The sequence below is a fragment of the Indicator indicator genome, chromosome 2 (assembly GCF_027791375.1).
Source record: "Indicator indicator isolate 239-I01 chromosome 2, UM_Iind_1.1, whole genome shotgun sequence".
Classification (NCBI taxonomy): domain Eukaryota; kingdom Metazoa; phylum Chordata; class Aves; order Piciformes; family Indicatoridae; genus Indicator; species Indicator indicator.
The window spans coordinates 13,663,889-13,690,001 of NC_072011.1; the positions used below are offsets into that span (position 1 = coordinate 13,663,889).

General features: G+C 41.2%; 1 protein-coding gene across 1 annotated transcript; it reads right to left on the bottom strand.

The window, feature by feature from the left end:
• Positions 1-665: 665 nt before the first annotated feature.
• On the bottom strand, positions 666-17,766 carry IFNGR1 (interferon gamma receptor 1). Its single transcript, XM_054393533.1, has 7 exons — positions 17,674-17,766; positions 13,707-13,909; positions 13,141-13,313; positions 10,892-11,052; positions 10,018-10,195; positions 8,930-9,045; positions 666-1,359 (listed from the first exon to the last, which is right to left on the bottom strand). Exons 1-7 carry the CDS (start codon positions 17,764-17,766, stop codon positions 871-873), a joined length of 1,413 nt encoding a protein of 470 aa, XP_054249508.1. The 3' UTR covers positions 666-870.
• Between the last annotated feature and the right edge of the window lie 8,347 nt (positions 17,767-26,113).

A 26,113-nucleotide genomic window follows, 5' to 3' on the forward strand; every position in this document is an offset into this window, starting at 1 on the left:
AAAAAGGGAAAAAATGAGTAATTTTCAACCTGCTAGAAAAGTTTGGTAGAAGCCCTATTGATTTCTACTTAAAAACCCCCAACATATTGTTCTAAGAATGCTCTGGAGGAAAGCAGGCTGTTGAATTCTGAAAACATTTGGATCACCTAGATATACAAGCAACAGCACTTTGAAAAATAGCTTTTTAAGCCACAAGACTTACAGTACAAAAGAAAAAGCCTATTGTTTACTCACTGAAAGTAAAATGTAGCAGTCCTGTAAGTATATACTTCTAGTTGCAGGAAAGTCTATAATAACTGGTTCATGGCCATGGAATCAAATTCTTAAGATATACAGGAGATGGTTATAGGCATATTCTTATATAAACAGTATTATAATACAAAATACTCTTCAAAAGAGAAAAAGTCAAGCAAAAGAATACCTCAAATAAAGGCAAAAACTTTCAAATAGTTCTGGCACATCTCTGTTGTAAACAAGTGAAGGACTTCCAAGCATTATGGCCATTGAATTAATTATGAAAAGGATCTGAAACAGAAACTAATAATGATACAGCTGTTTGACACTCCTCCATGAAGTCTGTTCTCCATAGCTACTGTTAGAAAAGCCACAGCACTCTTTCAAGGAAGAAACAGTGACATGTGTCATGTATACTCACACTTCTAGAAGTCATTATTATGAAATTTCTCCCCACTTTTTATGCAGTTCTGAGGCACTACTTTCAGTCCCATTTCAGGATCCCACTGTACTAAATTGTGTACTGGTTACTTTGTTTGGATCAGAGCAAGTACAAATTTGTACATGGTCACAACGTAACCCAGACTTCCCATAACCTTCCATAATGCTGTTCCTCCCCAGTTCTGGTTGAACACTTCATCTATCCTGGTCAGTTGGCCTGTAAGCAATCACAGGCTGTTCTTCACCAATATCTATTAGCATATTTAATGGAACGTGAGGCTTGTCATAGCCAGAAAACTTGACACAGCTGCTTGTTTGTTGTATTTCTGCATCAGAAGTCTCTGAACCTGAAGAGCTACCATATAGATCCATTTGGCTGCTGTCAGAAATAAAGTAACTCTCTTTTACTTGATGATTCTGGTCATCAACAGAAGGTATGTTCTCCATGCTTTCCTCCACAGACACCTCTTCTGGTTTAGCTGATGCCTCTGGAAGACACACAGAAGATGCTCCTTCCCTGGAATTCTCAGGATTAACTGTTTCTTCTTTTTCTTCTGCCTGCAGCAAGTTTACTTCACCATTCACTGGCAGTGCCGACTGCATAGAGCTTATTACAGATACATATTTTGCTGCTGATTTTGGTTCTAGAATGCTCTCCGTGTTCAGGTTTATCATCACACTGACCTTAAATGGGGGAGAAAAGAAAAAACATTAGATCCACATTAGCTACTAGTTTATTTGCTTTATCTTCTGACGAAATTACGAGGTTATGTGATGGTTTTAAGACTGTCTTTTCAATTTTTCTTCACAAAGTTCAAGCAGAGAAAGTGAAAGAATGTAAATAAATCACTATTGGGTGTGAGAAAGCAAAATAATGATTATTCTAAACACTTCCATTGAAGAGATAGAAATGTTTAAGAATCTCAACTCAAAACAAGGTTGGGGAGTTGGACAGTCTCGGTTCTCGGCTTCCTCAGCTTCTGTCTGGCTGAAGATAACACACTGACCGTGACAAGCTAAGTCTAACAGCCTCTCTGCTTCTTGACTCTCTGCCTTCTGCCAAGAGGGTCTGGGGGGATTCCTTCTGGCTGGGGGGGAGGCCCGTTGGGGGGAGCAAAGGGGGCTTGGTTGTGTTTTTCTGTTGATTGTACATATTTGTAAATGTTGTAAATAGTGTATTTTTGTACATATTCATTGCATTTCATCATAGATTGTAGATTTGCTTGTAAATACAGCTTTCATTTGCTTCCAGACTGAGCTAGCCTGGTCATTGTCAGTGTAGGGGGGGATTTCAGCTCTCACACTGTTACAGGTTAAAACACTCTCCAAAAGATACAAGTTTGTAATAAAAGTTTGTATTATGAACGTCATGTCATTACAACTAATCCCAGCATAAATTATCAAGATTAGACATAGGATAATGACCTTGCCGGATTTTATGACTTCATCTGTTACCAGTAACACTTTCATGCACACTCTCAAAAATGCTTTCTATGGACAAACACACTTGCAAGGACCAAATCCATTTCATACCACCCACTGTATTGTAATTAATATCAAGTCTGCAATGTAAAGGAAGACAACAAAAGAAGAAAACCCTGTAACATTCTTCAACTACCTGGGAAAACCTTTCATACTCTATATCTAGTAAGTGTAATTTGCAATGACTAATATTCTGTGGCAATTATCTCAACTGGGAAAAAAGTGATCTTTGGAAGGAGACCTCTTAAGAATCTTTATGCATACCAGCAGTCATACCTATGCTGAAGACTTCCTAGTCACTTATCACTACGCACTCCTTCAATGATGTGACAAACTAATGTTTTGCAGATTCATGGTTTAGGTTGGAAGGGACCTTAAAGATCATCTAGTTCCAAATCCCCTGCCATGGGCAGGGATATCTTCCACTAGACCAGGTCACTCAAAGCCTCATCCAGCTTGGTCTTGAACACCTCTAGGGAGAGGGCATCCATGACCTCCCCAGGCAATCTGTTCCAGCATCTCAACATCCTCACTGTAAAGAATTTTTTCCTAATATATCCAAGTCTAAATCTACCTTACCCCAGCTTCAATCCACTCCCTCTCATCCTGTCACTATAATCTCTTGTAAGAAGTCCCTCCCCAGCTTTCTTGTAGGCCCCATTCAGCTACTGGAAGGATGCTATAAGGTCTCCCTGGACCCTTCTTTAGAAACCCCTTTCACAGAAAGAGCATATCAATTCCTTCAGTGTTATTTTTAGATGATTATGACATGCTTCAGGCTGTTTAGAGTCTTCTGTTTCTGCTTTTTTGGTGGTTTTGTTTGTTTGTTTTAAAAAGGTGTTTCAAAAATATGTAGGAAAAAGCAAAGTGGGATAAATTTTCAGCTGTGTGGTATTCCCCAAAGCTAGCAGAAAGTATGAGGAGGAATAGTTACTCAATTGGTAAATTTGCTTTTCTAAATTTCAGAGTTCATTAAATATATATATATAGTGCATAACAGACTACAAAGTACTAGCAAAGAAGCTAATTTTATAATAAAAGGTACCCAATCACTGTTCTGAGATACTTTGTAGAAAAATAATTGACTGGAAATGAAGGTTGAGGCAAATTCAGAAGATAGATACAGGTAGGAAGAGAAAAGAGTGAACAGTAATGTTTAAGAAAAGCTACAAACAGGCAAAAAGCAAGAAATAGGCAAAAACGTCTAAGAACTGAGCCATCAAAATCAGATAATCCAATCTGTGGTTTTCAAGAATCTTCCTTGAGCACAAGGTTGTGAGGCTCTGTTGTTACATTCGTATCTTCAATGTGCTGACTTCATCAGAATTTGCCTTCACCTCTCACTTCAGCCCCATACCTTCCTCTTCAGTTGCCCTGATACCTGTTGATGGTTCTGTGATTTATGCTGGATCACTGAAACCATGAAGTTTAACAAAAAGCAAACAAACATTCCCTGGAGAGCAGTTTTTAACAATCTGAGCTTTACAAACAACTCTGCTGGTATCACTGAGGTGAGGTGATTCCCCTACCTGCCATTCAGCCATCACTCCTCTGGATGTTCATTGTCTGTTATGCAGAAAGAGTCAGAATACTATATAAAGAATATTCAGAGCAATTTCCATGAGTATTTATGGAACTCAACCATTCAGAAGAAGCAAATCTTTAGAAGACAGTTGCAGAAACCAGAATACAGAATACATATCTGGTTAGAAGAGACCTCAAAGATCATCCAGTCCAACCCTTGACCCAGCTCCGAAGGGCCAATACTAAACCATGTCCCTAAGTGCCAGGTCCACATGCTGCTTGAACAACTCCAGGGATAGTGACTCTATCAAACATTGGAATGGTCTGCCCAGGGCAGTGATGATCTTTTCAGTGAAAAAAGTCTTTCCTAACATCCAGCCTAAACCTTGCCTGGTGGAGCTTGAGACCATTTCCTCTAGTTCTGTGGCTTGTCATCAAGGAGCAGAGACTGGCCCCCTCCTTGCTCCAACTTCCCTTCAGGTAGTTGTAGAGAGTGTTAAGATCTCCCCTCAGCCTCCCCTTCTCCAGACTGAACAACCCCAGCTCCCTCAGATGCTCCATGTAAGTCATGGGCTCCAAGCCCTTCACAAGCCTTGTTGCCTTTCTCTGGGCACGAGATCAATAACGTGCAGCTACTGAAAATGTTATGAACAACTGGCAAGGTTAATGTACCTTTAGAAAATCTGGTTACATAGACAAATGAAAAAATCTTGCATGCTTATGCTACACCAACACTGACCTAGAACAGACCAGCAGCTGCAGTCTTCTAGATGGGTAGCTAAAAAAAAAAAAAAGTCTAATTCCAATAATCACACTATGTGACAAGAGAAGATAATTCTCTTTGTAATCTGAAACACTTGGGGAATGTGAATTAAGACAAAACACCACAGAAACTATAGCTAAAAGCTGTTTTTTACAACTTTCTACCTCTCCCCATACCAATGAATGCTATAAAGAACTCAATGAGTTCTTTCTGAATTTTCACACAGCTCTAGAAATCATAGTGATAAAATGTGTTAAGGGAACACCTTAACAGAGGGAACACCTCTGTTCTTATTTCACAGTGCCAGCTGGCAATGCTTACACACAGACCCCAAGGATAAAATAAATGCTCTCCATACAAGTACATACAAGACTTTTGTTCTCAAAAAGGAAACTCGTTTCCCTCTTGGTGAATTTTTGACTGAAGCAAGACGATGCAGAAACACTTGTCCTCCCATCCATGAAAGAAGGAAGCCATCAGAAGAAAAAAACTCTTGTGGGTTTCCTGGTACCAAAGGTTCTTTAGAAGTCTATGAGTCATGACTGAGAATTTAGCCATTCAGTCATGCCAGTTATTTCTAGTTTCAACAGAGCCATAGTTTACTACATTAACTGGAATGCCATTCAAAGCATATTAATAGGGTAATAAAGATACAGTTGCTATTTGAAGAAAAGTATTTACTGTAAGTTACTCCTTTTCTTTTGTGTACATTATCTAATACTAGCTGACAGTCAGTGAGCTTGAGCTAGGTATCAGCAGTGTTTCCTGGAATGTGTAGGTGCTTACATTCCTTCCTGTTTCAGGTCTTTCACTGTCTCAACAGACGAAGGAGATATACCAGTGGAAGCCAGGCTCAAGGACACACAAATCCCAAGGAATCAGGAGCAGTTAATCAGCAGTTTCTTTCTTTCTTTCTTTCCTATGGGTTTGTCCACCTACAAAGTACTTCTCAGGTGTGTATTTTCAAGAGGAAAGTTTGAAAAGTGTGTTTTAAGTTTCATTAGGACCTTGACAAAATCTGCACATCCTTTGCATGGTTCCACAAGAAATTAATGCTGTGTAAATGTATAAATAGGAGACTATGCTATTATCTTATAGATGCTCACAGAAAAATACAACCTCCCCCCTCCCCCACCAAAACCCCCCACCATTACAACAAATCACCTTCATAAAAACTAATGAAGCATCTCTTACAAGATGACAGTTATTTGTGGCAAATATCAATTTTAAAGGAACAATTACATTACAATTTCTCCAAATAATGAGGAAAAAAAAAAAGTTGCATAACCAAAAAAGCCAGAGTCACAAAATAAATTGTTTTGTAAATATCCATAAGTGCTCTACAAGTAGAGAGAAGACAACCTTGCCCTTTGTCCAGCTCAGAAAAAGTACCACCAAATAAGAGAAAAGTCGACTTAAATGTGAGCTAAGAATGAAAGCTGATGCTTTTCAATGAGCCTCTGCTATAATCAAGTAAGAGTTTTCTAACGATTTGCCATCATTTAAAGAGACACTTAAAAAATCAGTGAAGTTCAAGCAGAGAACAATGCCCACAGCTTATCAGTAAAATAAGGTCAGGCTCCTTTTCAAGTGGACAAGACCTTAATACAAACCTTGCATGAGAAATCTAGTACAGGACAAACCAGAATGACTGCAGATAGTGGGTGGAAGGAGGCAGCCTTCTGAAGTACTTTTTGTGAAATAAAGAAAATGAATGGCTAGCTACAGATAATCACAACTTTCAGCAGAGCTAACAGAAGACTAATATGATGAAATTTTGTAAAGGAACATGTCCCACTTTACTAGATGTATATTCCTGGTAGGATCTTACTATGAATAGGATCTGGAAATCATTTGATCAAACATCTTCTCTAATGAAGGTAATCATTCAATGCCCATACTGAAAGACAGTTGCACTGTGAAAGAAGAGCCTCTACATGACTGACATGTTATTCTTAGGAGTCACAAACAGCACAGGAGATATAAAACTTCCTGAGATCTAAACAGCAATGGATTGGGTTTTTTTCTTTTCGTTTCTTTGGGTATACAAGACTCAGGAAAGGCTGCTGCCTGATGGTTAGTTACACTTTCTTATTTTTCCACCTGTTGGAGAATTCCAGCTTGCTGAAAGTCATTCAAATGGTGTTTTACCATCTACCTAAAGCTGCCAGGAAGGCAGCAGCCCTAAGGTAGGACATCTTACCTAGCCTTATAATAGATGGCAAATAGATGTTTTGTTTTTAGACAAGTTCAGGTAAAACACAATAGTCATAACCTGTACAGAGAAATATCTAGTACACATTCAATGGTCAGCAACAGACTCTCAGGTCCAAGAAGCCTATAGAGATAACTTCATACCATTAAACTTGCATTATTTGCAGTAGTTATTCATTAGTTTATATGATTTGTTATAAAATAATCAACAGTCATAAGTCATTGTTAATTTTAAATTGCCACACTATTCATATCAAATATATAGAAACTATCCTTACGAGCTGTGCCATTTTTATTTGCCACTAAAGATTTCAAAGGAAATGGGCAGAATCACAGAATATTCTGATTTGGAAGAGATCCAAAAGGGTCTAAGTCCTGATTCTACTCAGAGAGGATTCCCAGAGTCTAACTTGTGACTTCTCTCAGGTCAATCTAGAAGTTAAATCATACATCTACTAAAAGCAAGGTCCAAATCCTCACTGAACACTGACAGTCTTGGGGCCATGACCAGTTCCCTGTCTCAGTGCCAAAGCACACAGCTAACAATCTTTATAAACAGGTAGAGGTTTCATTCAGCACCTTAGCCACAAAGCATGGTGTGGAATGTGAACCATGGAAACTGGAACCTTGGAATCACAAGGTAACATATAACCCAGTACATTGAGAATATGGGCACACAAATGAGTTTCTACAAGCCGAGCTGAAGTGTGAACTTTGAGCATGCATAACAAGGTTTACAGGAGCTAAAAAGAACACTTTATCTGTGTGATATTTTTTCCTGATCTAGGTGCATTATCACAGTGGTATTGAGAAGCCAGAATAATTGGATCCATGGAGTATGGCACTGCTGTTTTGGATAAGTTGTTTTTTTCTTCACAGAAATTTGTGTGTGTATGTAGGACATAATGTTGTATACTCAGTTACATATTGGGTATGAAGACAAAAGAAAAAAATCTCCAGTTTCTCACTTTTTCTACAGGCCTGTGTAGTTTGATATTGGAGTCTACCTGCAGATTTCATCAGAGAGGTTTCTCTCCCCTTTATTTGTTAAAGTCTCCAGCACGAATGGCTATCTCTGAACTAATCTCATGGCTCTGTCATAGTCCATGGGAAGAAACAAGCATTTTTGTGAGTGTTTTGTCTGACCAGAAGTGTGTATTATTTTAGAATGAGATGAATCATCTTGTGCTGCACAAGCTAATAGACTAGACTACTGTTTGCTAAGGACAGATCTAGCTAGCATCACTGGCTTGGGTATTTCTATTTAGTCAGAGCAATCTCACCTCCTACACTCTATTCCACAAAAAGCAAGCTCCAAATTGTCCTTAGGCATTGAGCTACTCCCACACTATGAAGGAGTCACTTTAAAGGGTCTTGAAAAACAAGGAATTGAAGATCATTGCCTCTTCCCTCTAGAAGTCTTCTGAGACTTCCTACATCCACCAAGAAAATATTATTGATATGATCACCATTTGCTGATGTCTCACATGGCAGTTCTTGAAAACTGCTTCAGCTGCGGCCAGTTATTTGTAGGTGTGACTAAGGAGACACCGGAAGGACACTGTAACAGTACTTGTCAGATACTCCACTCTTGTCTGACGAGAAAATAAGGAATGCTGCTCTTTAAGGAACATTCACTGTTTCTTGAGGGTGGATGCAAGGAGCTCTAGGCAGAGCAGCTTCTGAGCTCTCTTCTCTGTGACCACTCAGTGTGAGAACAGATTTCCCCTAGTTCTTCCCTTGTCCTACAGTGCTATTACTCCTCTCCCCTTACTCTGCATATCACTTTCAGATCAGCATAGCACTTTGCACTATCAAAATATTACCACATAATGAAGGAATCTCATGGGTGTCCAGTGAGAGGGCAGGAGGAAATGGGCACAAATTGAAACACATGGAATTTTATCTAAATGTAAGAAAACAACCTTTTACTGTGAGGGTGGTTAAGCACTGCAATAGGTTGCCCAGAGCAGTTGTGGAGTATCCTTCCTTAGAGGTATTTAAAATCTAACTGACAAAGCCCTCTGTAACCTGCTCTTGCTGACCCTGCTTGAGCAAAAGGGTTGGCCTAGATGGTCTCAAAAAGTCTCTACTCAAAAATCTAGTAATTCTGTGGTTCAGTTTCTCTGCTACTAAAATGAATACAAACCTACTTTTTAAAAACCAAGTTCTTGAACTAGACCAACTACTACTACTTCAGTTAAAAAGATGTTACAGAAGTTACCTCTCTGTATATTAAAAGTCTGATGCAGATAAAAAGTCTGGACTTACCAAAGATTTAGGCAGCTTTATGTTGCTCCTCCTTAGTTTCTTGCAGCCAAAACATACTACCAACATCAGAATCAGGATCGGAGTAACAACACACAGAACGATGATAGTTTGTGTGCCTAAGAAGTTAGAGCAAATCTGTTAGGAAGTTCAGAAAAATAATCCACCACTGTACCACTCAGAGTAACTTCAGGAATTCTTAATTGGTCAGAATGTTTAGCTGTAAAGTGTGAATTTGCCAATTTACCACCTTTTCTTCACTCAAGAGAATTTAAACTATAAAGTATTATATCAAACAAAAATTAGAATGACAGAAGAGTTAAAATTTATATAAACACAATCATGTTTTTATAGAGGTAAAGGAATTTTGTAACTGTATTTTTTGTTCCTTAAGAGATGATGGATAGAGATGAACAGATTTGTAAGTTTTCCATGTGACAGCATATTAATTGAATAAAGTGAAAATGTGAAATCTTCCAAAATATAGAATTAACAACTATTGCTAGATAAGATTTCACTGATCTTACTCTCCTTAATGTCCTGTCTTCAATCATACTACTGCTCTTGTGCATAAAAAGAAAGAACACAACTGCTGCTAATAATGTTACCTCTTTTCTCTGAAGTTTTGGGCCATAATTAAAAAATTTGTAAAAGGTTATCAGAGCTATACATGAAGCTGAGTTACCAACTACTATTTAATAGGAAATAATCGAGAAAGTCCATACACATTTTTTTTCTCAGTCTTATCACTGAGGAAAAAGTTAGAATACAGGGACAATGTTTCTGAAAATTATATAACAGCGAATGATTCATTTGTCTTTGGTTAATTACACCAATGACCAGGTTTTGCAATACCCAAGAAGAAGAAAAGCACTCAAAAATTCAGGGTTACTTGAATGTAATACTCAATCTTTAAAGGTCTTTAGAACTGGGAAAGTGCATTTGGAAAAGAATGATTACACTTTCATTTTTTCATATTCTCCCACAGGCATGCAAGTCATCTCATGGCTCTATCAGTCACATATTGAGTCTGACTGAAGGTCTCTTCCAGCTAAGTATGTTCTTAGTACTAAGTTTTAGAATCCCCTTACTGAGTGTCTGCTTGAGAGGAACATGAATGCAGCTTTCTTCTGATGGGGCGCCAATCATCAGGTCATTATACAAGCTTGCCTTTGCTGAGACACAGTAAGTGGAACCTTCAGCAGGAATTGGGATCTCAAGGCTACATGTGTAATTCGTACAGTTGTCTTCAGGAAACTCTTCTTTACTCTGCAAAAAACAAAACTCACATTGCATCATCTTGCTCAGCAGAACAATATAAATGTTACAGCACCTTCCAACGCTTGCAAAAATATTAAACAGTAACTATTAGATGTGCCTCCTACACCAGCTATAGGCCTTGCACCTTGTTACATTTAAGCACACTGTGATACTTTAAGCTGAAGCATGTGTTCTTCATAGTCAAGATTCACACTCTTAATTCACTTCTAAAACTTGTACCTCGATGCATATGCAAAGTTTACTGTAAATAAACATATCTACAATCGTTTTCCTCAAGTTCATCTTCCACAATTGCTAAGTAAGTGTGATACCAGTAACTTAAAAGGTAATCTACTTAAATGGAAAGTCTGTCTAGACAAGCGAAAAGCACGCAAATAGTTACCGATGTTAAACACTTATGCAGGAACAGTAGCATGGGATTAGGTAACTGCATCTTGTGCACAACTAATGCAATAATCTCATTTTTTGTTACAAAACATCCATTTGGACAACTAAAATCCAGACCTTCCAGTCACATATCTCACTGTGGTGCACTTAACATTTGAAGACTTCAGCAGCCTTATGTTACAGTTAACTGTTTTCTTAGTATCTGTTGGCTCTGTGGATCATAGGAGTGAACCTTTTGCTTATATGTGTTTAAGGTAAACAAGTAATTTTAATTTAAGTTTTCATTTTGGAACTTACCTGATTTTTACTATCCCAAAAAGTCACCCAGTACATGAGCTTTGGATAAACATCTCTGATCCAAGGAAGAAGCTTTTCAGATGGGAATGCAGGATGGTAAATATCAACCATGATTTCATCATCGTGCCTCCAGAGATTCAGTTTTGGTGGTCCTATTTTTCCTGCAACACATTACACCTTTGCTATTAGGTCTAAACCTTTAAAATAAAATGTGTTTTTTATAGTTAGCTTTCATCAGAGATTTGATAAGAATTACATGTTTATTTTAATGCTGCTAGTATCACACAGCTTTGACACTTAGAAGCAGTGAATGCATTTGTAAACATTTGTGAGTCTGCTTCTCAAATGAAAACAATGCAGATTTTCACTGTTATGCAATCTAACTCTCCTACACACGTACAGACATAAAAATTCGGTTCACTAGCAATGTTAAAAAAACCCACACATGAATGAGAACAGAACACAAAATACTGCTTACTAGTTGTCACCACAAATCACACCCAGATAAACAATGCTGTATTAAAACAAAGTCTATCTGAAATTCTAAACAAACCTCATCCTGAGGAACAGTTTTTAGGAAGCTTGATTTTCCACGGCAGTGGCCTACGTGAATTGTATGTTTAGTCAAACCATTAGACACAAACAAGTTTCTTGTTCAGTAAGCAAGTGATTTTTGCCTCCCTCCTCTACGTGTGACTATCAATTATCTGCAAATTGCCAAACTTGGCGCTATTATCATGATTTCTGTCCCTTTGTCAAACACTAGAAACCAGCCACTGAATCTAAGTTACAGGAGTATTGGGTGAGGAGGAAATCATAGTGGAAAACAAAGAGGGACTCCCACTTCCCAGTTCCAGCAATGCTGAAATTCAGCATAGCCCAAGCCAGGGAGGATCTCATGGGTAATCTCTTGCCTGAAAGCTCTTTGTTGAGAATGCAGCAAATGTGAGAGAAAGTCTCACCTTTTCTTACCCTGTTCTGCCTGCTTTGCACGGCCCATGATATGCTGTGGCCTGTTGCACTGTTTTGGACAGGTTGGCTTGGAGTCTAGATGCACAATTTGCTTTCACAACATTGATGTGAAAAACTGATTATAAGGGACAGGGAATCATTATATATGTGGCTCAGTATCGTTGGGAGAATCATTTGGGATATGGGAAGCTTGGCACTTGGCCCCCTGGGGTTGAGTGAGGGACTTTGAAACTTGGAGACTCCCTGGCAGGACTCCCTGGTGGCAGAGGCAACGGAGGTACAGCTGTGAAACTATAAATACGCCACTGTATGGCGGGAGGACGGGAATCTGCTGGGGGGGTCACTGCCTGCTGTGAGGAGACACTGCTATGGGAAAGCCATTTTGTGAGGGAGCTGCATGTGAAGAATCAGTTGCTAAGAAATCAGTGGCTAGAGACCGGGACCATTGAAAACCTCTGTGCTGCCTGCCATGTTGCCCTGCCATGCTGCTGCCTGCCTCCCTGCCTGGCATGGAGAGAAAGAGCTGCTGTCCTGCCCAGCCCCACTCCCTGTCCCTGTTCACATTATCCCCACTTTAGCTCAGCTCTGTTTACATCTGCAGCCTGTCAAATACACCAGTTTGGCACTTGAATCTGTTAGGGTCTTAATTCTGCCCCCAAGAGTGTAAAATTAGTCACATTAAAGGTCCAGTTGGGTGTCACTCAGGAGTTAAGCTCAGCTGCATCCAGTACAAACTGGAACTAAGGAAGTTTAACTTCTGCCAAATTACCCACCACTGGACCATGACACTGATTTCTCCCAAAGCAGCCTCGAGGATTTACATGAGTAATGAGCAGTGTTAGTTATCCAGCTACAGTAGACTCCCAGAGCTTCTGGATGGCATCTAGACATCCAAAACTGTCAAGAGCGTCAAGCGTGGTATCACCAACCACCTGAATGACGTTTAAAGGTCCACAGCTTCAAATGGTGGTTTCATATCCTAAATCAGTGTCTGAGACACCAAGCAAGAATTTGGGGAGGAGGCTGAGAGTACACCAACACCATCACTTCCCTGCCTTTAGAAGTTTTTTTAAAAAATATTCGGATACCACAGCAACAGAGCTAACAAATTAGAACTACAGAAGTTCCTACTGAACAATCATCACGTTCCTTTCGTCCTGGACTCATGAGTTTATGATACTCCCAAACAAGACAAAACAATACAGCAAAAAGGATAATTACTAACTTCTTTACATTTTAGGAAAAAATTGCAAGGTTTAGTTTATGATGGAACTTACCATGCTTTTGCAAAATAAACTCATTTGTCTCAACGTACTGAGACTGTTGTGACCCAACAACAGCTTTAACTTGAAGCCAGTGAGACTCAAAAGCACCACCTATTTCCCTTGTGAGATCACAAAAGTGAGCTGCAGTGTTCACACAAGCCGATACGTTCTTATAGCGACCTGAACTGTAAAACAGATCAAGCAATAGTTATTACCACTTCGATTGCACAGTATCGTACAACACACTGCGGGTGACAAGACCTCTGTGAGGGTGGTACAGGTTGCCCAGGGAGGTTGTGAATATTCCCATCCCTGACGATATTCAAAAGCCATATGGACATGGCTCTGGGCAACCTGCTTAAGTAGAAGGGTTGGACCAGATGAGCTTCAGAGGTCCCTGCCTACCTTAAACACTCTGTTATTTGACAATTTTTGCCTTATTTTACACTTCGGTAACTTTTCCTTCATCCTGTATCACTTCACCACACAGAAACCAAAAGAGTTTACCATGAACGATTGTTTTTGCATGCTTCCAGAGAACATCAGGTACAGGAAATGATGAAAGAATAAGAACTTACTTGTAAGGTTTGATCTCCACAATAAAATGAGGAGTTTCAGACATAGGAGGGTACTGCCAATGCGCAACAGTTTTGAAGTTTTCAGATGTTATTACAATCTGCTCTGGTGAGGGCACTGTAACAAACAGAAGAATTTCATTTCGATAAACAGACTTAGTCAACATAAGAACAGCCAAATATATTTCTAAATTACTTGGGACACACTAGAAATAAGTGGGGAAATTAGACATAAAAATCACAAATACTTCCGCACCCAGATGGCCAACTCTGTGAGCAGTACACATACAAGCCCTGAAAGCAGATTTATTCTTCTCTCCTAAAGAGACAGCTTTCTTCCTCTTTGTGACACAGAACCTCAGATAACCCATGCCCATTGAAAGCAAGTCCATCAAAGAGTCCATATTATGTTCATAAGTTGTGATGATTATACACCTATGTTGCTATTACAGAGATACACAGATCCTATGTATTTACTAAAGGTACAGGACATTAGCCCAGCTCTTGTAGATTTCTCTGACTCTGGATGGTGGGTAGGCGAGCAGCGGGCAGAACACATCAAAGCTGCAGTATCAGGGTACGTGCTCTATGGGAGTCCTACTGAATCTTACTGTCTCCTACTCTGCTTTTCCAAAAGACAGCAAACCTACTGGGGAAGCATGGATATTTTCTGACAATGCCATTTTTACCACTCCAGCGGTATTTGTAGAAAGTCATGAAGATAACTGTCTTACAAATATTAGTAGTTTAGCACTGAAGCTGTAAAGTAGTTCCATATACAAGAAAGCATTTGAAGTGCATTTAGTAAACAACAGAAGAAGCGAGAGAGTAAGCAATACAAAAATGAAAAGCACCACTAATAGTTTGATTGTACAGCAAGCTTCTGTTTGAAGTACCAACAGCAATACCTATTGGAGGAGCAGCTGCTGGGGAAAGAAAAATACATGATCTTGTATCTGTGAAAGGCATCGCATGGCATTAAGAAGACGGAAAAAATTAAGGTCACTCAAGTGACTCTGTTACTTCTTAGCTTCTCAATGTCTGGTTTGGCATCCTTAATATTCTCTTAAATCAGCTTTTGTGAAATATTGGCAGGTAACTCGTTATTTGACCTGCTCTGGACTGACACTTGCTCACAAAGTGCTCCAGCTTCACTGTGTGATATATTGAGGGAAAAGTAAACGTTCTCACATGTTGACAACAAGACCACAAAGATAACACAGACAGTAATACACAGAGGCTGAGATATGCCATTAACCACGAAGATTCAATAAATGCAACATGCATCACTCAGCTAAACCACAGCACCTTTTGCAATGTCTTACTATGTACAAAACTGGCATTTCCGTTATTGGAAAAAAGAAACATGATCATCAGGTTCTGAACCACAAGAAACAAAGGTGACAGGTTGACAGAAGAAGCGTCAAAGCACATAAATATTACCTCAAATAGTTTCAGGACATGGTGTAGTAATTATCAGAAAATTTTTATTTTGGTATATTTATCATACAAATAAAACTAAACTTATCAAGAGTGGAAAATGAAATCCCTTATTTGAACTGCCAGTAGCTGCTTTTAGCCACACAGTTACATACCACTTTGCTTTCTCCTCTCTCATTCTTCCTCCTATCCCCACATTTTTATTTTCTACACAGAATTGCTACCCTAGATTTCAAGAGAGCAAACTCAAGCTACTGAGGGAGTTACTTAACAGCATCCCTAGAAATTTGCTTTTAAGTACTTAGAAGGGCTCTTCAGCTTTTAAGAACCATCATTTAGAAGCAGAGGAGACAATCCCATGGTGCCCAAGGAAGTGGGACAGAGCAGCAGCTCCTCTTGGAGCTCAGAAGGAAAAAGAAATTGTACACTCTCTGGAAGCAAGGTGGGGCTTTGCAGGAAGATTAAAAGTCATGGTTCACAGAGAGAAGACAGGAAAGACCAAAGCTGAACTAGAGCTGAAACTGGCCAGCGTTTTTTCAGATAGCAACAGCTTTTTTGAAGTACACTAATAGAAAGTGGAGGTATCAGGAAAATACTGGACCAATAATTGTTTAATACAATTACCCAACTAATTGGGCTGTTAAAGAAAAAGCAGAGTAATTCAGTGTTGGTTTTTCCTTTCCTCTGTCTTTAATACTGATAGACCTTGGGATGCCCAGTTCTGAGTCACAGGATCCAGAGCGCAGGAGCAGTGGCTTACCATTTGTGGGCACTGAAATTTTAAGGTGCCAGCTGTGTCAGCTGAAGATTCAGAGGTCCATGGGGTCTGACGGGATTCAACCCAGAGGACTGAAGGAGCTGCTGGATGTTACAATAGGGCCCCTCTTCATCATTTACTAAACGTCTGAAGAGGTGCCTGCTGACTGGAAGCTAGTCAGCACCATTCCACTACACATGAAGAGTGAGAGGGAAGATGCAGGAAACTACAAATCTCTTCATCTAACCTCAGTACCTAAAAAACCACTGAGCAGGTAATACTAGGTGCTATTGAAAGCCACTTGAACAACTGGCTGAACAGTAGGGCTCAAAGGGTTGTACTGAATGAGGCTGCAACTGGTGGCAACTGGTCACCAGTGTTCCTCAGGGCCCAATTCTAGAGCCTGTTCAATGTTTTCACCAATGACCTGGATGCAGGAGTTGAACGCATCATTGGCAAATTTGCTGATGTTACTAAACTGGGGAGGTACTGTTGGCATGAGAGCCCTTGCAGAGGGATCTAGACAGATCGGAGCATCGGGCAACAATTAATGGGATGAAATTTAACAAATCCAAATGCCAGATTCTGCACCTAACAAACACTGAGCACAAGCATAAATCAGGAGAGGAGTGCCACAGGAACGTAATACCCTGAAGTACTTGTGAATGCTGAGTGACCAAGTAGAACTAAAAAGAATCAATCAAGTTATTTCCTCACACTACCACGAAAGACTACTCAACCTAATTCTTTGCTCTGCCATCCAGAAATTTTTAATGTGCTCCAGCTCTGAGACTACAAAGGAACTAACAGAAAACAAATTTTCCTCATGAAAAGACAACTTCGCAAACTATACCACTATATAAACCAGCCAGCAGGAATATCACCACATCAAGATCTCCGATGGCCTTCATCACTTATAGGAGTCAATTTACAGACCATCAGCTCATCCTTTTCAACTTTGCTTTCAGTGAGCAAGTCAGTCAAGCACTATCTCCCTCTGATCTTTCACTCCATATCCTCGAGACAGAACTAAAGCACACCTTTAAGCCTGAGCCAAGAAGCTATGAGTCATAACCAAGTACAAAGTCTGTAAAGAAATTGCTTGATGGCACACCTCCTCTCACCTCACCAACCTCTCCACATTTCAGAGTCCAAGAACCATTTCCCCCTCTTTTTTCTAAGGGATGACATCCCAAAGTTCTGAAAGAATTGGCTGATGTAGTTGCCAAGCCACTCTCCATGATACCCCAAAAGTCATGGCAGTCAGGTGAAGTCTGAATATCCTGGAACAGAACTTCCTAGAAGCTCTGGTAAAGCACACAGAGGACATAGGGGTGATTGGAAGCAACCAGCAAGGCTTTACTAAAGGCAAGCCCTGTCTGACTAATCTAGATGCTTTCCACAATAGAGTGACTGTATCAGTGGACAAAGGAAGGGCAATAGATGTCATCTATCTAGACTTCTGCAATGCCTTTGACATGGTCCCAAAAACATCCTTCTCTCTAGGTTGGAGAGATATGGATTTGATGGGTGGACTGTTCAGAGGATAAGAAACTGGCTGGATGGCCACATCCAGAGGGTCAATGGTTCTGTGTGTAGATGGAGACAAGTGACAAGTGATGTCCCTCAGTGTACGGGGACCAGTGCTGTTTAATATCTTCACTGGTGATACAGACAGTGGGATCTAGTGCACCCTCAGCAAGTTTGCAGATGACACCAAGATTAGTGGTGTGGCTGATATGCCAAGAGGGGCAGGATATGAACCAGAGAAACCTGGACAACCCGGATAAGTGGGCCCAGGTAAACCTCCCAAGGTTCAACAAGGCCAAGTGCAAGGTCCCGCATCTGAGTCGGGATAATGCTCATTATGAATACGATCTGGGAGATGATGTGATAGAGAGCAGCCCTGCAAAGAAGGACTTAGGAGCACTGGTGGATGAAAAGCTGAACATGAGCCAACAATCTACACTTACAGCCCAGAAGGCAAATCACGTCCTGGGCTGCATCACAAGAAGTGCAGCCAGCAGATCGAGAGAGATGATTCTGTCACTCTAATCTGCTCTGTTGAGACTTCACCTGAAGTACTACGTCCAGATGTAAGGTCCTCAACAAAAGGAGGACATGGACCTGATGGAGAGGGTCCAGAGGAGGGCCATGAAGATGATCAGAGGCCTGGAGCACCTCTCCTGCAAAGACAGACAGAGAGTTGGGGGTCGTTCAGTTTGGAGAAGAGTGGCCTCCCAGTACCTGAAGGGAACCTACAAGAAAGCTAGGGAGGAACTATTTACAAAGGCATACAGCCACAGGACAAGGGATGGTGGTTTTAAAGTAGAGAAAGGTAGATTTAGACTGAACATTACAAAGAAGTTCTTTATTTTGAGGGTGGTGGAATGCTGGAACAGGTTGCCCAGGGAAATGGTGGAGGCCCCATCCCTAGAGACATTCAAGGTCAGGCTTGATGGAGCTCTGAGCAGCCTGATCTAGTTCGAGGACATCCCTACAGAGGGGCTTGGACTAGATGACCTTGAGGTCCCTTTCAACCCAGTGCATTCTAGATTCCTCCATCTACCACTTCCTTTATTCTCTACAGGCATCAGTCATCACATCTCTCAAGTGGTCTAATAGCTATGTAGTAAAATCAAATATAAATTTTTCTCCGCTTTATTTTTGGGGTTTGCCAGTTGTACTTTAAAGACAAAGCAAGCCCAAAAGCTCATCTCCTTTCCTTAATTACACTTATTTTCATGGAAGACTACAGCTACCTGCAAATTTTGCCTAATCAATCTGAGTGACCAATGACCTCCAGGTCCTTCAGGCCATTTAACAGTAATACACAGAGACTTAACACAAGCAACAGCGGCTCAAGATGCAAAAGAGAATGCTCAGCACTGCAATGATTCAGACCAAAGGACCTTAAAATGGGCATGAAAAATGTATCAGCTCGTGATCACACATGAAGAGTCTGCTTTTAACACCTTGGTCACACAACTGTAGTCCCTTTCTCTTCTTGTTATTTGCCCTGCATGGCCCTCCTCAATCAATCGAATGGTCTTCACTGTCTAGCCACTTTACTCAGGCTGATCCCTAACAGTTTCTCCCCCAGCCAGTGCAGAGCCTTAGGACACCCCAACCTCATTCCACTCCAGCATCATGTCTACAGACCATAAAGAACATTGGATATTTCCAAAGTTCCAATGTCTAATCTTCATGGATGCTACTTCTGCATACAAATGGTTAAAATATGAGCATTGTTCTACTTAACCCATAACAAAGCATTAATTTCAAAACTATGCCCTGTTCTATGCTGTTCAGCAGCCACAACTGGAGGAAGGTGATAGTGGCTAGTACCACAATGGTAATGGTTAAACATGGAGCTACTTCAAGGTGCAAATTCAAGCAGTGCCAAACTAAGTGTGGGAAAAGTGTGCAGAAAATTGATCGGCAAGTCATGTCATGATGCACGATACAGGATACTCAACAAGATGCAGTTTGTGCTCCAGCTCAAATGCAGTTACTTCCATCTGTGGTTAGCTCCATTGGCCTTGCAAGACAGCAATACTGGCTGACAGAAAGGCAACAGAGACAATAAGAAAGAAATTGAATTGTGTGTGTGCACTGTGGAACAATGTAAAAGGGACTTCAGACAGCAGCTCTACATCCAGAGGAATATGAAGGAATGAAAGGCAAAGGTAGGCTGGTCAGATTTACATTTTTTTAAGAGTACTGAAAAAGTAAGCATGCCTGAATTTTGAGGATAAACGAATAGACTGTTGGAAAGCAAAGGCAGGAGTAAGCAAGAGGATGGAAACCCAAGTAAAAGCATGATCACAAAGTGACGTAGAAGTTGAATATTTTTTAGAGAACAGACTTGGGAATGCAAACCACAGATTATCTAAGCAAACTCACACCTGCATCAGTTTATAACCAATATACATAACTCAAAGAGAAATGTGAATATTTATTTGTTCATACATAAACAATCCAGACTATTGCTGCAACATTAATGGCAAAGGCCTCAGCTGGTTTGACTACTGTAGACTGCGCATATGTGTAGATATTCTCTGTATGTGGGTATACCTCTGTGTGTGTATATATATGTAAATCTAATATCTTCTCAACATTCAATTACTTTAACTAATGTATTTAAGTTTTGGAGGCATTTACAACTTGAGCAAACCTGCATAGCGGACAGGAAGGAAATACACGTGGGAGGAAATTAAAAAATAAACGTCATCAAAAGACTCTCTTTTACTGCAAATACCTGGTGCTTGGCTTCAGGCTGCTAAGAAATAAGGGTTGGTGCTTTTGTTGTTGGTTTGTTTTTTTTCAAAGTAACAGCAACAATTTCACCTAATTGTATCTTCTAAGAGTAAGGAAGATAACTTTTAGAACTAATCCACTAGCTTCACACAATATGTTATAGCTCTGTTTCAAAAGCATGCATCAAAACAGAAAATATTTGCTTGTATATACAAGTCTGAATTGATTTGCTTTGTGCATTCATTTCCCAGTCAACTACACCACATCTGCACATCTTTCACAAACCTCAGACACATGGAAACTGTGAAAAATTCCTATACTAGCTTGAAACTAGCCTATCTTGTTCACTGAATAACTGCTCCTGACAACACTACCTATGGAAAATACTTGTGAAATACAAGCCTGAAGCCGCCATATACTCAGCAAAATCTATTTTAAAAGTATATGCGGAAGGACTTCATATGTTAGGTTTTATCATACACACAGATGCCCCATCTATTCATTAAGCAGTTGTCCAACAGCAAAAACTAAATCAGTAAATGAAGAGCATGGTATTTCAGAGACAAAAAAAAAAAAAAAAAAAGACAGCCCTTAAACTTATGTTTATATCTTGTGCAACACCAAATTTCCTTCTCTCATTCCGGCAGAGGCCACGGGGCATTACTGCATTTGTTACCACTGCTCACAGAAGTGGAATTGAACTGGAAGTGCAATGAAACATACAATAGAACAGGGCCAAACCACAGAGTTCAAACTGCATGTGCTTATTAAACATCATTTAGGCACTGAAATACAGATTGAAAGCACAAACTGAAAGCTTAAAAAGACAAACCATTAAAAAAAAAAGTTAAAAACGTATTTAGAAAGTCTGCTCTGCAGCTTTTTGGATTTCCATGAAAACGGCTCCAGAGTAGCAGGTCTGTGCTAAGGATGAAAAATAGCATGTATAAATAATTTAGCCTGTTTCTGCAAACTGAATTTCCTTGGAGAACAGACTTCTTTGATCATTTAGAGCCTCAATTCATTATGTTCTGAATCAAATGAGACTGGTTCATGGTAAAGCATAGTACAGACGTCTGGGAGAGAGCTAAGAGCACTGCCCAAAACTGTAGGACAGAATTTCAGCAGAAAGAGGTCAGCACTCAGCACAGGCTGCAAGCATGTGTCATGGGGAGAAACGGGAAATAACTTGTCAGTGAGGGGGGCTGTCCACTGCTATGTTCCCCTTCAGGGCTGTACACCCAGATTAGCACACACATATCTCTACTGTACACTCCTGGCAGGGCAGACACTGACGGTAAACAGCCCAGTTCCTGCTTTTATCAGATTGATGGAGAGCAGACTGCCTGTAGGCTGGCTTTGGGCAGAAGGTTCGACAGACCTGTAAACACCAAGCAGCAAAGTGCTGAAGAATTCTGTTCCGGCTCCTGCCCAGTCTTGTAGGTGGCAAAAAGTTTGCATGTGCTTGCCTTCACTCACTTCCACTTATCCTTCCAAAAGAAACCCAGGATGCACACATCTCTTGCAAGACCACTCCTATGCCTTGATAGCACTACTTTAACAAAGTTACTGAAAACAATCTTAAATTAATGCAGGTAGCAGCAATTCTATGCAGAAGGTTCTACTAGAAGTTCTCAAAAGACCTTAAGTCTCTAAGGCCAAATTCAATTTAAAATAAAGACAGCAGAAGACCAGGGGTAAATTTAAAACTATTAACCTCTTTTAATATTTAGTTAAATGAATTTAAATGATTTCACAGGAATCAGGAGTAAATACCATAAGCAGTATTTATATTTTGCATTTTTACAGCTTCTATTTACAACAGCTTTTCATCTTCCCAGGGCTCAGAGGTTTGACTGCTCTACAAACCTTTCAAAATTGTCATTTCTGACTATGATCTATGCAAGGTGGTATGCTGTATCAAGAAGAGAGACAGACCTTGACCACCATCTTACTGCTGTTACAGTAGATGCTAAACATGCTTTTATCTATTTTATGACTATCTTTCCTTTTTTTTTTTTTGTTTTTTACAGATGAGTCATTATAATGGATTATATCTAAATACAGCACTTTCTATTATCTGGTGTTTGTTTGCAGCTGTACAGACAACTGCTATACTGCCCATAATCTGAATCAAGACCAGGGGATCATCACCCACAACAAATCAAGACCACCAAGTATCACAACAGTGAATCAGCAGCAAAAATGACATACATGCATCTCCTTGGAAATCTGGCTTTCAATGTGCAAGAAGCACCTGAGCTGTTATCAGTCTCCTAATCATCTTCTACCACTATAACCTTGACTAGGGACTTCCAGGATACTCAAATACAGACTTAGAGTTCCTATCAACAAGTCTCATCTCCATTGATGAGTCACAGACCTATCTATGCAGGCGTGATAAACACCCAGATGAAGAAAATGCAGGGGGTGCTCATCTGGTGTCATTTTGCCCAGTTTTTCTAAGGAAATCTGTCCTACAACAGAAGATGAAGACAAATGGGCACGTCCTCATTACACTCAGCCTTGAAATACGTATTTTGTTACTGGCACACTGAAAGCCCTGCTGAGATTGAAGAAAAAATAAACCAAATCACTGTATCATTGCAAAGGAAAGCATTATAAACATATTTCAGAATTCCCCTTCTACTTTCATCCCTTCAATTTAAGCCAGCATATCTGCTTTTATCAACGTAATAATGAAGTAAGGATATGGTATTTGTTCATCATTACAGATATAGCCAGCATTTTCATTCAGCTAATACACAGCAATATTTCTTAGAATTCCCTTCATCATGTTTTTGTTCACTAAAAACCTAAGTTTTTGCTTAAACAACAAAGCTTCTGAGGGGTATAGTTATAGAGTCTGTAGCCAACCTGTGTGCAAGTCACTAGGAAAACCCTGCTTGTTTTCAAAACCTAACTCAGAAGTATATAGTGCTCCTCTCACCTGAGGGTTTGCTGCACTTGCATGCAGCAAAACGAGCTTTTTCTCTTCTAAGCAGCGTGCCACATCAACTTTACCACAGCTCTGTGCTGTAGCCTTACACTGAGGTAACTGTTGTGCTGGACTAGGCTGGATCATGGCAGGCTTTTTTTACAAGTTATTTACTGGTTATCATGTTTTTACCTTGAAGTTTGATTAATTCAATGTAAAAGTAGCCTATTTTATAAATAATAAAAGCATGCTCTTTAAAATGGGTGAAGTCAGATCCTGAAACACAGCATTTAACTTACAAATCTCCTCACTGATAAAATATGAAAAAAACCCACCCTGGTTATCAGCCACAAACTTGAACAAACTGCATGCTCAATATATAGACTAAGGGACAAGTCAACAGGTAGGTTACTATTTTTACTGCTCTTAGTCCACGTTGAGGAAACCTAAGTAGTCTTCCAAAGTTCCATATGCTGTGGCTCACCACCACAGGCAACTTAGTTCAGCCACTCCACCTGGGCATGGATCTAAACTGCAGTAAGTCCCAGTGAATCTGTATTATGCATCTGCTGAATCCAAGGCAATGTAATCAGCATTTCTGTGACCACCTGCAAGCAGTATTTTAGGTAAATGGATCTCGCTTTGTGGATCGAGTCAAGAAAGCACTGCTGCATTTATCTAATGTGTGGATGTGCTTATTTCAAACCCCTTCATGAAGGGCATAACATGTAAAACTTTGTATATAGCTTTTGACATCGTTAAAAACCAAAAGCATGCTCTCTTCTGACCTGAGATATTAAACTGCAATCTCTGGTTTTAATGAGCTGGTCCAGTCTGAAATGAAGCTTGCAAACCAGATTGGCTGTTTCTTTCCTTATTCACTTACAACTTTGTCCAGAGATGAAACTCCAATCTTTGCTGGCAGGCCACCCCTCCTCCTCATCAATGCTTGGCTGAAAGGTGACCCCACACCCGTGGCCAAGGCCCCACGATCCTGGTGCCTTGTTTTGATTCCCCGGTCTTGTACCCCGAAACTTTGGCTTGAAATTCCTAGTTAATATTTTTTGTTGCACACACATATTTACAAAACACAGTGCAATAGGCCTGGTCTTACTACGTGAGAAAACGCACAGACATTTGAAATAACGCTGGTATCAGCCACCTCTACCGTAAAGGGCTGTAACTGTTTATCGCAGGAGCCACGAAGTCTGGGGCTACGCCTGCAAGAATTACGAGGCAGCAGGGAGAAGTCTCAGAATGCACTGATGCATGGTGCCGCGCTACCAGAGAACTAATTTCCACGTCTCTACATCACTTCCACGGCAAAGGTTAATCTCGCTGCCCAGGAAAGAGCTCAACCGGTACCGGGTCACCTTGGCAGCACAACACGGCACAGCCCCGGGGAAGGACGGGGGTGGTGGAGCTGAACAAAAGCGGGACTCCGTTTCCTCGCGGCCGCCCGGCTGCTCCCTCCCCCGGTCGCAGAATGGGCCCTGTCGCTTGCCTTCCGGCTCCCTGCGCGAGCGGAGGAGGCAGGGACGCGGGAGCGGTCACGAATGGCCCGGGAACAACGTGTGGCCAGCCGCCAGTTCCCTCGCTCGCCACCTCCCTCCGCGCCCCCTCAGGGGGCCTGTGCTCCCGGCCCGGCTGGCCTGCCCGTCCCGTCCTGCCCCATTACCTGCGGACGGCTGCTCGCCGAGGAGGGCCGCGCTGCGGCACGGTGCCAGCATCACCACCAGCCCCATGAGGGCCAGCGCCACCCGCATAGCGGCTGGAAAAGCGTGAAGAGGAGCGCCCCTGCTCCGTCTTCACCGCGCCTAGGTCCCACGGCTTCGCTGCAGCGCCTGCGCGCTGCGTTCCCCGCGGGCACGGCCGGGACAGGGCAGGCGGCTCCGCCCCTGGCGGGAGGCCAGACTGTGCGTGCGTGGGTGGGCAACGGGTCACCGCCGGGCCGCGGGGGGCGCTCCGGCCGGGCTGAGGGCACTTGCGAGGGGGAAGCGCCGGACTGGCGGGGGAGGAAGCCAGAATCAGGAAGCCTGGGTGGGCGGCAGACCTAGTTCATGATGAGAAATTTTATTCTATATTGCAAACGCTCTGAATTTATATGCACTTCAAAAAATCAAGTGTGGCCAAGCAAGACGGATTTTCTGCCGTCCCGTTTCTGTGTCTCCTGCTCCGTCTCCCAATACCAGACAATTCTGCACCTTAACCATTCAACCTCAAAGCCACCCTGGCCAAGCTGAGGATGCAGCATCATTTGCTGTGTGGGAGAGAATGATTAGCAAGGAGAAGGGAGATCTTAAGACAGCATCACTGCTGGAGAAAAGGCCCCACTCAGGTGTGGCCTGAGAAATGATGGTGTCCACATGTGATGAGGTGGTGCTGGGGGGTGTAGGGTCTGTGCAGGCTGGAGAGACAGCATCTCCTCCCAGCTGCACTAAGACTGACTAAGTGGATTGCGAAACTCTGCTTACATTGTGTACCAACACTATGCTCACACACTTCTGGACTTAATAGAGTTCAGTAATGAGCTTCACAATCAGCAAGTGCTTAGCTGTACTGACTGAAAGATTGCCCACCCACTGGCTGGCAGTTTAACTTCTTGAATGATGGCAAGCTTTCATGATATTTTCTTACATACTGAAATGGTATTTTACACGAATGTAAGTGGGAACAAGGAATCATTAGCTCTGGACAGAGGTGAAGTATCCTGACAGTCATCTTAAAGGCTGTCAGTGTACCTAAAGTAGGGGCCACATCAACAGAGCTTAATAAGGTTGGGTTTTTTTCATGGCAATACTGTACATACTTGACAGAACATTGTGAAAGGTGAAAACAATAGAAGTACATGAGTTAGATTTCTAAAGAGAAATTAAGGACATGTAACTACAGTTGAGCTGTGTCCCTGGCACACCTTCTGTGCATTCCATCAGAAGCCCAGTAGTACACATGTCCTGGCAGGGATCGCTCTCACTCTGCAGCAAGTGGAGTCCACCTACATCAAAACATTACAAA